General features: G+C 40.4%; 1 protein-coding gene across 1 annotated transcript in view; it reads right to left on the reverse strand.

The window, feature by feature from the left end:
* Window positions 1-3,203: 3,203 nt before the first annotated feature.
* The window catches only part of STK38L (serine/threonine kinase 38 like), a 53,552-nt gene continuing 43,661 nt past the window's right edge, over window positions 3,204-13,094 (reverse strand). Inside the window, exons 8-14 of the mRNA XM_084625753.1 lie at window positions 12,906-13,008; window positions 11,992-12,053; window positions 9,973-10,090; window positions 9,386-9,509; window positions 6,124-6,219; window positions 5,087-5,178; window positions 3,204-3,512 (exon numbers count right to left, since the gene is read on the reverse strand). Of these exons, the coding sequence (XP_084481879.1) occupies window positions 3,385-3,512; window positions 5,087-5,178; window positions 6,124-6,219; window positions 9,386-9,509; window positions 9,973-10,090; window positions 11,992-12,053; window positions 12,906-13,008 (723 nt within the window). The 3' untranslated portion in view covers window positions 3,204-3,384. The remainder of the gene's footprint in view (window positions 3,513-5,086; window positions 5,179-6,123; window positions 6,220-9,385; window positions 9,510-9,972; window positions 10,091-11,991; window positions 12,054-12,905; window positions 13,009-13,094) is intronic.

The following is a 13,094-nucleotide window of genomic DNA, read 5'->3' on the forward strand; positions in this document are numbered from 1 at the left end:
GGCCTACCACAATGGGGCACAACCTAGCTGAAGCTTTTGGGTGCTACAGCAATATAAATGTTAAACAATCACCATCACCCTTGGTCTTCTGCTTTCCAAACCCTGGCAATAGGGAGTTGTTAAAATGATATTTTGTTGTCTGAAGTGTTGCAGTAGCTCTATTGTGAATTGACTTGCAATAAAAAAGTACGTTTGCAGTGTTGTTGTAGCCGTGTTGGGCTCTCTCAGATCCTGGGACAAGATAGGGGAGCTTTTTAACTGGACCATCTTCCGTTAGTGGAAGGGACAAGCTATCGAGCTTCATGACCTGAAGAGCTCTGAGCTCAGAAACTTGTCCCTTCCACCCCCAAAAGCATCCCAGTAAAATATATTACATGTAATCATTTGCAATAGTTGCCACAGAGATGATACGTGCCGGGGAAGGGAGGTGGTTCTTCCCATAACAAATGGGTGGGACAAGTTCTCCACGACAGACTCAATTTACTAAAATGTGGTCCACACAGGAAAAAGTTTGGGAAGCTACAATAAATAGTAATAACTATTTTTAAACATATGGTTGCAGTCTATGTAATGATAGCAACAGCAGCATGGCTAATTGTTTTGACCGAAGGCAACCGTAGCTTTGACTGGTGTATGATGGAATTCAATATGGGCATATCCAACACTGAAAGCCTTCAACTGTCTCAGAAGTCCTCTGTCATCCACGCATTTGGAAAGAGAAACAAAATGACATTATGAACTGGGTTAAAAAACAGTGCAACTTTACAAAAGAATGCTACGTTTATTTTCAAATGCTGTAAAAAGCCTCATATAAATCTTTTATAATGCTTCTATGTAACTTTCCCCACCACAACCAATGCAACAGTCCAGGGGAAAAAAAAAATAGCAGTTGTCATTTAGACTCAGAGAATGAGCTTTTGTAATATGAACAACATTAAAAGGACAAGGTACAGCATGTTACAATGCTTGAAATTACCCCACACTGTATGCAATGACTTAGGTTTTTAATAATTGACCTATAAAAATAAAATTTACCTAACTCGTCAGCAAGGCAAATTAACAGTGCAAATGCAGTCTCAACAATATTCAATTCTGAATGCTGGCAACATTACTTTGTACTTTTAACCCCTTCTCACACAACAAAATAATCCCCCTGACCATCATTTACTGCCTGTACCTCAGTTAATTAACCCATGCTGATTCAAGAGGGACCCAAGTCCAAAAATTCAGCTTTATTTCAATCCAAACTTCCTCCTCAGTTTAGGGGTAGTCAGATACAGGATTTTGGTTCAGGCTCACCTCTATGCAACTGATGATTTAACAGTTTCTCCTGCTGGAATAGGTTAACTTCCCAGAAAAAAACCTTTTATGAATTGTATACCCCATTCCACATTTAACAGAAGTTAATAAAACATAGGCATGGAAATCAAAACTTCACAAGGTTGCAATCATCAAGCCATTTCAGGATCTTTGGTACGCTGAGAATAAGAAAGAAAATGGCACAATGACAAACACTGGCAAAAGAAAAAAAGATAAAATTAACAAGCAAAAAGATATGTTGCACTTCCTTGTTTTTGGAAAGCCAGTGTAGATAAACCTTCTGTTGCCTTTAGATCATTACAGTGTCATTGTTTTGCCTTTAAAAGAATTCCCACTACCCTTCTAAAAGCAGTATACTAGTATTTTCTTTAATTTGACTTGCTGATTAGATTAAAATAATGCCATTTTTTTCAGAAAATAAATTCGACTATCATGATAAGGGAGATTATTATGCTAAATATACTGCAGTAAGTCTCCCTAACAGTGTAACTCCTATGTGAGCATTCATTTGATTAGCCATCAGCAGTTTTATATGCAAATTATCTTTAGTGTTATGACTAGGAGGGTGTAGCTTTTTCCCTGGTGATAAACCAATTAATATGTACAGACAAGTCAGTGTAGTAGATAGCTTTAAGTTCAATGTATATACTTCTCCTCTCCCCCCACACACAAATAACCAGTTTTTCTGAGTGTTTGCTATTTTCATGAAATCTCCTTAATAAAATTACCTTCAGGTATCTTGGAAAGTTCAATCACATAGGGCACATTTTTTTTAATCTTTATAAAGAATGGCTACTTACTCTGTATTAACTGTGGTTCTTCAAGACGTGTGGCCCACATGGATTCCACTTCTGGGGTACATGCACCTAATAAGTGTGAGATTAGATTATTTTGAAGAGCAGCATCTGTTGAGGCCGCATCTGTGTCCTGGATGTTCTGAGGGCATAAGGGCCAGAGAGGGCCCAACCATCCCTCAGGGAAGGTGGTCAGGCTGTGAACACATCTCGAAGAACCACAGTTACTGTAAGACAAGTAACCTTGTTTATGTGATTGTCCACATGTGTGTCACTTCTGGTGCCTCACAAGCCGTGACCTCACTGTCAAGAGATCTACTTGCGCTCTGTTTAAACAACAGTTGCAGGACAGCTCTGCCAAAGTGGACATCAGATCTGAAACTCTCTACTAAGGAATAGTACTGAATGAAAATGTGGACTGAGTCCAGGTAGCTGCCCTACATAGCTCAAAAAAAGGGAATGCTACTTAGAGAAGTTGCAGAGGCATGATGGAATGGGCCCTGATCTTCAGAAGTGGAGCTACGGAAGTTGATTAATAAGTATAAGGGTGGAACCTGTCCTATGTTGGTATGCGCTCACTGTTGAGCAAGAGGAGGAGTATCTTTCTTCCACAGGTGGAGCTACCCTTTTAGGTGTTCTCGGGAGCTCTGTACCAAGGTGAGAGGCTTCTTTGAGGAAAAGAGCAATGTTGTCTCTGCTTGTTTGATGACTGTTAAATTACTCTGTGCATGGGTGCATGTACACCAGGAGAGGAATGCATGTGGACAATCACTCAGACTTTTACAAATATGGTTGATGGTTTTTATACTGTATATTTATATCTAAAACCCACCAGGTCAGCAGTAAAATAATGGTGCTACAACATTAGCCCATGTTGCTTTTTAAAATGATATGTTTTTCTCCGGGTGGATTAGATGGCTTACAGTACAAACAAAGCCACAGTACACAGAGGCATAATTAACCTTTATACACCCATAGGCAGTGCACTTACAAAGGGATGTATGATCCTTTTATTCCAGTACCTTTGTATAATAAAGTTAACAAAAATATTCCAATATTAAAAAAAAAAAAAAAAAAAAAAAAGCCAGCTGGCACTGCCAACTAATTCCTGTAGTAGTCTTAGAAATCCTAATCCCGTAGAATTTCTTTGTGAAGTCGATGCGCACCAGAGTCACTGTATTGATATCTACGCCAAGCAGGCCTGGTGATGCAGCTACCTGAGGTTTTTTTTGTTTGTTTTGTTTTTAATTTTGTGGGGTTTTGTTTTGTTTCACAACTTCCCAGCTTTCATGTAGGAAGGGATAGAGCCACGCTGTGTAAGCCCTTCAAACCTCTTGTAGGTATAATTGAGGAAAACCCAGTCTTTGGATTTGTAGTCAGGTTCTGTGGTATTTGGCACTGGAATGTAGAAATCAAAAGGAAAGAATTAAAAACATTAGTATTGCTGGTAAGAGAAGCTGCCACACAATGTCAGGCAAACAATCCTGAAGTTGGTTCTCTCTAGCATCATAAAGACTACAGGCGAAATCCTGGTCCTAGTAAAGTCAATGGAAGTTTTGCCATTAACTTCAGGAGGGCCAGGATATCAACCGGCATCTTTGAGGAAGGAATGCCCTTTATATTGCCTGCCACAGTAAGATACTGATCCACAACTGTGACCACAATTAAAAAACCAACAACTTTTAGGAGTTCACACGCACACGGTATCCCACCAGAAACAGCAGCACCAAATCAGACCTTTCCCAACAGGACTATATCACTCTATATTTACACTCTTCTTCACTACTTAGTGCTTTTGTGATGTTTGTAGAACATTGAGGAGAGCTAACATTTGACTTTATGAACATCTAATATTATTCCAGTGCTGAACACAGAATTGTTCTTGTAAAATAATTACTCAGAATAAATGTTCCTATAGTTCTAGGCCAACATTTTCAGACGTGGTGCTGAAAGTTAGGGTCTCAAGTTCATATTTAGGCATCAAAAGAATAAGCAACATTTTCTGTGATACTGTGTATCACGAATGCCTATTAAAGTCAATGGGAGTAATAGATCCTCAAAACTTATGAAAATAAATCCATGTAATTTAATTAGCTGCCTAAATATAGACTTAGGTACCTAACTTTACGCATCCAGGTTTGAAAATTCTGGCATTAAAGGAAGAGGAAAACCAACTTGCCATTATATAGGAGCCATTTCAGAGTTACAGAAAAAAAATTAAGATTTTGGGTAAGTGGGAGGAGCTAGAAAAATAGTAAAGACTGTTTGACGCCAACATACTTAAGCATGCATCTCAACACACATAAATAGTATAACTGAAGCCAGTGGGAGCTGAGGGAACCCATCACCTTGCAGATTCAGGTCTCATACATTTAAGAATCTCCTGCTATATGCGGACCTAACTTTTTCAAAAGTGCCTATATGACTTACAATGAGAATTAGGTTGCCAAGGATCTAACAGTCCTTAGTACTGCTGCTTGTCTATCGTTTAGATGCTTTTGAAATTTTGCCCACAAAGAATATAACATTTGCTTCTGGCTTAAATTTCAGTGTTACCAAACATCTGAAACCAATTAGTGCAATACACTTTACCAGAAATGTGGTGATATTGTCTATATGGTGAAATCCTGTAGCTGCTTACCGTTAAGGCAACACACCTTCTCTCTCACACCCCCACCCCCACCCACCTTCACACACACACCCCCACACCCTTTTTCCCCCTATATTAACTCAATATTAAAAGCTATCTTTTCACGCTGCCCGAGAAAGAGGATTAAGGAAGGGGTAAATTCACAGATTTACATTTTTTTTTATTTAAATGCAATTCACTAACAAAGTTCCCAGATAATCCAAACACAGTGCAGGTCTGAAGTAGCTGGATCAAGATACTGGAAAAATGAATAAAATGGAGATAAAATGTATGGTTATATTTTGGGATGTGTTAGATACGACTGCAATTTACAAGGTCTCACCTGGCTGTAAAATATCAGATTCAGGAAATTCATCGAAATTGGAAGTGTCGTCAATACTTTTGATTTCTATAGGAATTGCAGCTGGCCTCTCCCTACACACAAATAAAAGAGAACCGAACAGTAAGAAAGGCTTCATTACCTTTTAATTTTGCTACAGGATGACAATATCCCCCTTGTAAACACGAAGGTCAAGATCCTCAGCTGGTGTACAATGTTATACCTCCACTGACTTCAACTGAGCTAAGTGAGCTGTGGGATTGGGTGGGGTGACCATTAAGGAGAAATATGGGCTTTTACATATGAAGGTACGATATTTATAAGACACAGGTTTACCTTGCATCCTGAAAGGATGGGAGCAGCAGCAGTCCCTACTGGCCATATTTTGAGTGCCACTGAAGTCCGTTTTAAAAGAGATGCCCCTGTGTTTCATTCATAGTTGCAGCCTTTTCTCCTTTTCATTCTCTTTCTCCATGTGATTTCTGTGTATGATTTTTTTGTTTGCTATTTTTATTTGCTGGGGTTTTTTAATTTTCTTTTTTTTCCCCTCCTCAAATGACCTGGTCAGAAGGCTACATGCTACCTCCGGGTGACCACTGGCTGTTCTCGGGGAACTGGCCACATGTATTTTCAAAGCCATGAGCTATACTGGCAGCCTGTTACAGTACGGGTAGCTGTGGGAGCAGGGGGAGAGGTGGGAGGCTTCTAAGGTCTGGCCCACTGCAGCCATGGGAGCAAACATGCTGGAGGTAGGTGAGTGCAAATCAGGAATCACTCTGCTTTCCCTGCCACCACTGCTTTCTGTCCTGCATCACTGCAAACTAGTCTGGATTCTCTCTAGTTTAGGGAATGTTAAAAGACTGATCAGCTCTATGAATGTCAGTTTCCCTCCTCTGAGAACAAGGCTGGAATTGCTTGTTTTTCCCAAGAGGTACACTTTAAAATAAAAAGCTAATTAAGACAAGTTATTCCTGCCTTTACAGCATATGAAATTATTGCTACCAAGATTTAGATCCAATATACAAAGCACATCTATATACCTGATATGTCCCCAGTCAACTTCTTCAAAAAATGGATGATCTTTTATTTCCTCTACTCCATTACTACCAATTCTATTTTCTGAATCAATACAAAATCTGACGGGGAGAAAAGGAAGAATGTTACAATCAATGCAGAAAGGAGCCTACAAAATAAATCATTGTACAATCCTGTAGCAGAAATTTTGTAAAATCCTTTAAAATTGTTTTATCTTTGGATTGTTCAACTTCCCATTACACCTAGAAAAATCACAGAAATAAAATGTTGTCCGTCATATTATAAAAGGCACAATGCTACAATGGTAATATCTCATATTTCCCCTCCAGCCCCAGGCTTCTGTGACCAAGTTGCTGCCAGGGCTGGTTATTATTCAGTAACAGAAAGACGTTTAGTTTCTTGGAATTTCCAGTTTCTCTATATGGTCTGGCCCAAGAGAGATACCTTGATTTTAAAGCATCCATTTCTGCTAAGTACGTGCTCTTTTTAACCAACCTCCAAAACCTCCTTATCCGCCCACATTACACAGCGGCACGTTCCACCAGACAAGCAGTCAGTGCTGCGCTGTGATTCAGCCTCCTGGAACTGGTAGCTTAGCCACCAGACAACTGGAGAAGCAAGTGCCTTGTCAAGCATCCATAATGGAGAAACAACAAGGCCCTTTCAAACAAAGAGCCCAGTCCCTCTAGGTTCTAAGCCACCCATTGATCTCATGGGAGTTGAATCCACTCAGCTACTTGCAGATTGGGCCTTCAGCGTGCTGCATGACACTGTGCTGCCCTCCCATAAACCCCTTTGCTGACGGACATGCTGCTTTTGTATAAACTAATGTTGCTTCTGAAAGTTGAGTTGTTTAACTACATTCCACTTCTGCTCTCACGTAGTCATCTGTTCCGCACGGAAAGCAGTAGACAATTTGTGCTCAGCAGCAATTGTTGTCCAGCAGATCGAAGATTCTCTCCATTATTTCAGGCAACAGAATTACAAGAGTGTGTGTTCGGCAGTTGCTAACACACTCAGAGCAATTCATTTATAAGAATCAATCTGGGTAACTGGCTATACCTAAATGATCACAACATCCAGATTCATAAAAGATGTTACCTGCCAAACCTTCACAGAAACAAAACTCTTTCTTGCCAGCACAAAGCAAGTTCTGACAGGCATTTCAGTAATGTAACAAGTCAGTCAGGTTATAAATTGACTAAGCCATACTCCCACAAGAGTAATATTCTTGGCTTACATCTGAATGGCACTTGTAGGAAATAATTTCACACCTCAACCTTTGAATATATCAAAGTACCCTTCTGTCAAAAAATAAAAAAGCCAACGAAAAATTATTTCTAATCTGATCCTTGAAACCAAATCCCTACAGGTCAATCAATATTAAGTAAGGAATAAACACCACCACCACCACCACCAAGAAATGGCTTTTGGAAATGTGATTTTATCCAGATAGCCCAACAACTCTATATTGGGGTTCTCAGGACAAATTACTTGGTGGCCTTGGAGTGCAGCCACCAACTCTTGCTGGTGGCCACTCTCACGCTTTTTCCTAAAATACTTAATTAACTTTAGGAAAAACAAATAAATATGTACATATATACATCCAAATTATTGTAATTTATTCATTGCTAGCTAGTAAGTCAGTTGTGAAAAGTGATATTAACAAACATACAAGTATCATTTACTCAGCCCCAGAAAACGTCGGGGCAAATTAAGCCCTGGCTGGGGGGGTCAGGGGGAGCGGGGACCATGGGGATGGGTGGCTGGATGAGGCAGCAGGGGGCCAAAGCCTGAAGCTGAGGGGAGGGGTCTTGGGGACAGCCCAAAGCTGCGCGGACAGAGCCTGGGGCCCACCACCACGCATTCAGAGCTCGGGGCTGGAGCCTGAAGCCCCATGGCCAGAAGGTGAGGAACTCACCAAGTGACTGCTCCTCCACCGTTGTGCCCCAGGTGTCTCCAGAGGGGGGCAGGGTCCAACCCTTGCTGGAGGCCCCAGCAACCAACACTAAGGCAGTGCAGGAGCAATGGGGAGTGGAGGGAAGGAGGCACTGCTTTGCTCCTCTTACCCCCCCATCACAGCACAGGATGCTATGACTACAAGAAAAGCTCACGGTGGCCACATGCAACCACAGTGGCTGCATTTGAGAAATGCTGATTAAGTCAAACTCCATTATATCTGCTGTGTTGTTTTGTTTGGCTCTGAATTGATGTGCTTTACGTGCTGGATGCTGTTCAGTTGTTCCAGTTCCCCGATGGATAACAAAAATCAAATTTTCAAAAACATTCTTTTTTTTCAGATCTGTTCTGTCTCTGTTGCTGGAGACAGACACTCCAAGAGATTTGCAGTTGCATTATTCCTGTTCCCTCATGCAAAGCATTCAGATGAGAATTTGGAACAAATTTTTGTGAGGTGTAATTGAAAAACTGAAAAATTGAAATATTTACCAAGAACAGATGAAGTGGATAGCGGAAAGAGTGAAGTGGGAGAGGTACCTGGATGGGGTCCTTCAACTTCTCTTTCAACCTAAAACCTTCTCTGTGTCTAAAATTAAAAGATGCTTTGATCTTCCACTTGATTGAATAATTTATCCCAGATAACTGTGGACCATTATTAATAATTTTTATAGTGCTTGTCACAAAAGACGGCTTCTAAAGTTATATCTTTTGAAAGGTAGCTGTAATAAAGACTAATGCAGCCCACGCATCTCATGCTTTACAAGACCAAGTATTACACACTAAAATCTATCATCACTGTTCTTTTCCTGCATCCTCATGATCCTCCCTTTATTCCTCCTCTCTCCCCATTTCTTATATTCTTTCAGGGCCCACTCATGCAGTCCTAATACAGACAGAACTTCCATTGAATGGGGGTTCTGTCAGCCTCTGATGAAGTGAGCTGTAGCTCACAAAAGCTCATGCTCAAATAAATTGCGTAGTCTCTAAGGTGCCACAAGTCCTCCTTTTCTTTTTGCGAATACAGACTAACACATCTGCTACTCTGAAACATTAGTCTAATTCAGGACTTCCCTCCTTAGGGCCTACTCTTGATCCCATCAACTTCAGTGGTAGCAGATCTGGCCCAGCGAGCTGAACTTCCATCCCTGTAAAGCTTTGCCTCAGGAAATGGTTGTATGGGGAGAAGGAGAGGAGTTCAGCACCTTTCCACACTGCAGAAATGAGTTTCTCTACACACTGGAAAATGAACATAATGGAAGATGATCATGTCTATGGGTCTGAATGGCCGCAAGTGTTTTAGTTACTCACCTTAGAATTAAGTCCTTTGCTTTCTCTGAAATGGGCACCTCTGGAGGAAATACCAATGTTTCTTTCCAGTTCATAACTTTCCTATAAGTTTCTTGTGGCGTTTCTGAGCAGAAAGGTGGATACCCTATATACATGGAAAAAAGCTTAATGAGCTTTTCCAGCATTAGAAAAATGTACTTAGGCCCAGTCTGCCATAAAACAAAGCCATTTTGCTACCTCTCCCTCAAAAAGTTCTGCATGGCAATGTCAGCGAAAGAAATTCTCTCCTTGAAAGCTACCAAATACCTTTGGAATAGTAAAGTTAAAGGTTAAGGGGACTGAATCTGTAACAATTTTTAACAGTGAGGCTGGTCGATCACTGGACCAAACTACTAAGGGAAGTGGCGTATTCTCCATCTCTGAATGTCTTCAGATTAAGAGTGAATGCCCTTCTGGAAGATCTACTTAGTTGGGCATGAATTGTTGGGCTCAATAAAAAAAAGTTACTAGATGAAATTCTATGCCCTGTGTTATACAGCAGGTCAGACTCAATCATCTAATGGTCCCTTCCGACCCTAAAATCTATCCCGGGGTTGGTAACAACCTACCTATTAGCATTTCATACATAATCACTCCCAAAGACCACCAGTCACACAACTTGTTGTACCCAGTCTGCATGAATACTTCCGGAGCAATATAATCTGGGGTCCCAACAGTAGAGTATGCCTGGGGGAAAAAAAGTAGGGGTTGGGTGGGCTCTTTATATGGGTTATACACTCACCATTTTAAAGTTCTGTGGAAAAAAAACGTATTGGAATGAATATATAGAGCACTAATATTTAGTGGAAAAAGGGTAAGTCATTTGATAAGTCACAATACATAAAACTCAAGAGAGACCGTTCATTTAGATACACAAGCACAGAACCAAAAATAACTTTGAAGTTAGACTGCCCCCCCTGCCCCCCCGAAGTGTGACGAGACCATAGTACATACAGACGGAAATATCAACGATTTCTTAGATCACAGTTCTTTATCTACATTTTAGCCTACCGTATTACTAGTAAATTACAAACGAAGTCAGAAAAAGTGTACATTCAACATCTGACGCTCCTGAAACACTAACAAACTGTTCTGTATATGAGCGCGTCTGCATTGCAGAATTAACTCAGGCTCTTATGCAGGTGTTTCCCCTAACATGGCTCCCATTCACACACAAAAAAGTGAGGTGTGCTTTGTACCTGAGCTCGCTGGCCTATCCTGGGGTACAGGTTAAAGCTAGAGCTGGTCAGGAATTTCCCAACGGATGGAAATTTTGAATGTCACTCATCTCTACTTAAAGCCAAAATGCTAATTACACTCAGGGTGGTAACCTGCCTACTTTGCAGTGAGGACGCGGGCTCAATCACTCAACTGCTGATAGTTTTCCAATGCCTTCCCACAGACCCCACTCCATGCCCAGAAAGACAGAGACGTTCTCCTATAATTCACTAGGAAACAATCACAGAGCATCTCATTTTACTGCAGTGCAAAGAACCATGGGATGAGACCTCAGAAGTCCTAGTGTCTCACACAAGCAAGTACAGTGCCAGTGTTGACTCAGGCTAGTGGACATGGCTTTATGGTTTGGCTGCTCACACCCAAACTGGACCCATCCAGGGGCTCTCGCCCAACTGCCAATCACCCAAGTTAACAGTGCAGTGAAGACACAACCTATAAAATTACAAAACACACAAGCAAATAGGTGTTTTGAAAAACAAATGTGTCAGATATTTTAAACCAGCTCAACCACCAATGTAAATTTTATCGAGTCAAGAAATGCCAAAGTTAAGGGTCAGAGAGCAATGTTTGCTTGGCTGTACTGCACACATGCAATGTTTATTATTTTTTCTATTTACAAATATTTATTAATCTTTTCAAATACAGCAAAGACATACTTTTGTTGTTATTTTATGAGTTTAATATATTACAGTTTGTGATTTACAAAGCATACAATCAATTATATGAACTCAGTTGTACAATGTAGTTGAGTTACCTTTACTGGTGGACTGTTTTTGAATATCCTTACTTAGGCACTAATCATGCAAACACTTGTTGTTAGCATTAATTCAATGTATGATGATAGCACTTTGAGGACCCAACTGAGAGGGGGGCCCCACTGTGCTAGGTAATATACAAACGTATGTAAGAAGCAATCCCTGCTCTGAAGAGTTTCCAGTCTAAATGACAAGACAAACGAAAGGTGGGAAGGGAAACAAAAGCACAGAGAAGTGAATTGACTTGACAGCAGGTCCAGTGGCAGAGCCAGGAATAAGTGCTCCAAGTGGCAGATCTGTATAAAAGTTTCCATGGCTCCATGCTATAAACATTTATACCAACTGAAGATCTGCCCTCAGATCTTGTGACTGAATTTGGTGCCTTAACTACTAAACCACACTGCCTCTTGACTACAGTGGAACTACTCACACGAAGTTAAGCACGTTCATGTTTGCATGATCTGGGCCTTTGAGATTTTAAGGCAGCAACTTGAACATTAACGCAGACTTTTAAAGTTTGTCTGTACAAAGAGGTATGTGCAGACAACTTTATTTCTACAAAACGTAAATAGGTTCCACTGCAAAGTGACTCACCAGCTGTCGTCTGTTCTTCTTCCACGTTTCTGCTTTTCTCTTTGAGTTCATATTCTGAAATGCTTAGTTACAAAACAGAGTTATTAGACATTAAAAGATTTGTGAAAGAGTACAAGAAAAAAAGAAAAAAAAAATCAGCCCGATTGATAACATGTCATTTTTACAAAATAATCTTTTTGTACCTTTAAAATGCCCAATTACAGATTTTTATTTTTTTGGTAGAATGGAAGAGGGAAAAGGGAGATTATGTCAAACAATTCTAAGCTGCCTGGACAGGGAATGTTTAAAGTGCAATAGTAACAATAATGATATTTGATACAATGATCCAAGGATTTCTTAATGTTTTACAACATTAACTAACTGAAGCGCAACACCTTTATGTTGGGCCTGGTAATGTATATACACAGATTACTCCTTCCACCAATAAAATACAGGCACCTCTGACCATGGCAGCCATTGCACAGCAAAGCTGGAAGTTAAGAACAAGGAATCCGAATTCAGCCACAAGGGGAATTTAGATCAGAAGCAGGTAATTAGTTACCTACCATTGAAATGTGACCATGGCAAATAGGATGACACCCTTACCATTATGAAAAGTTTCATCAGATCATTACTGATTCCAACTGATGAGGACATTCTAGCTGAAAGAAAGTTTCCAGAAGTGCAGGGTCCGCTAACATTATGGGGGATGGGTTCAATTCAGACTCGGAGAAAAGTGCCACCTACAGAATCACCAACACCATCTCCTTCCTCTAATGCCTAGCTATTCTGTGGAGTCTTCTCCCATTCAAAAAACAACTCAACCCAACCCAGTCTTGCTTATTCTGTGAAACCTAACAGGCTTAAAATTACAGTGTGGAATGGCTGCAGTCTAAAGCCGTTTAACACTTTAACTAGAACACCTTTATACTTACAAAAGTCACTTGGTGGATTGTGTGTGAGGTTCCTGTAGAATTCAGTTCGATGAGCTTTCTTTAAACCAGTGCATAGTCCAAAATCAGATAGCTTCACATGACCCTACAGAATCAAGAGAAGATAAAAACATTATTGGAAAAGTTGAGTGTTAAAGGGAGCAACGCATCTTAATAACATTACCTACTCAC

Source organism: Lepidochelys olivacea (genome assembly GCF_965140295.1).
Source record: "Lepidochelys olivacea isolate rLepOli2 genome assembly, chromosome: 1".
Lineage (NCBI taxonomy): Eukaryota > Metazoa > Chordata > Testudines > Cheloniidae > Lepidochelys > Lepidochelys olivacea.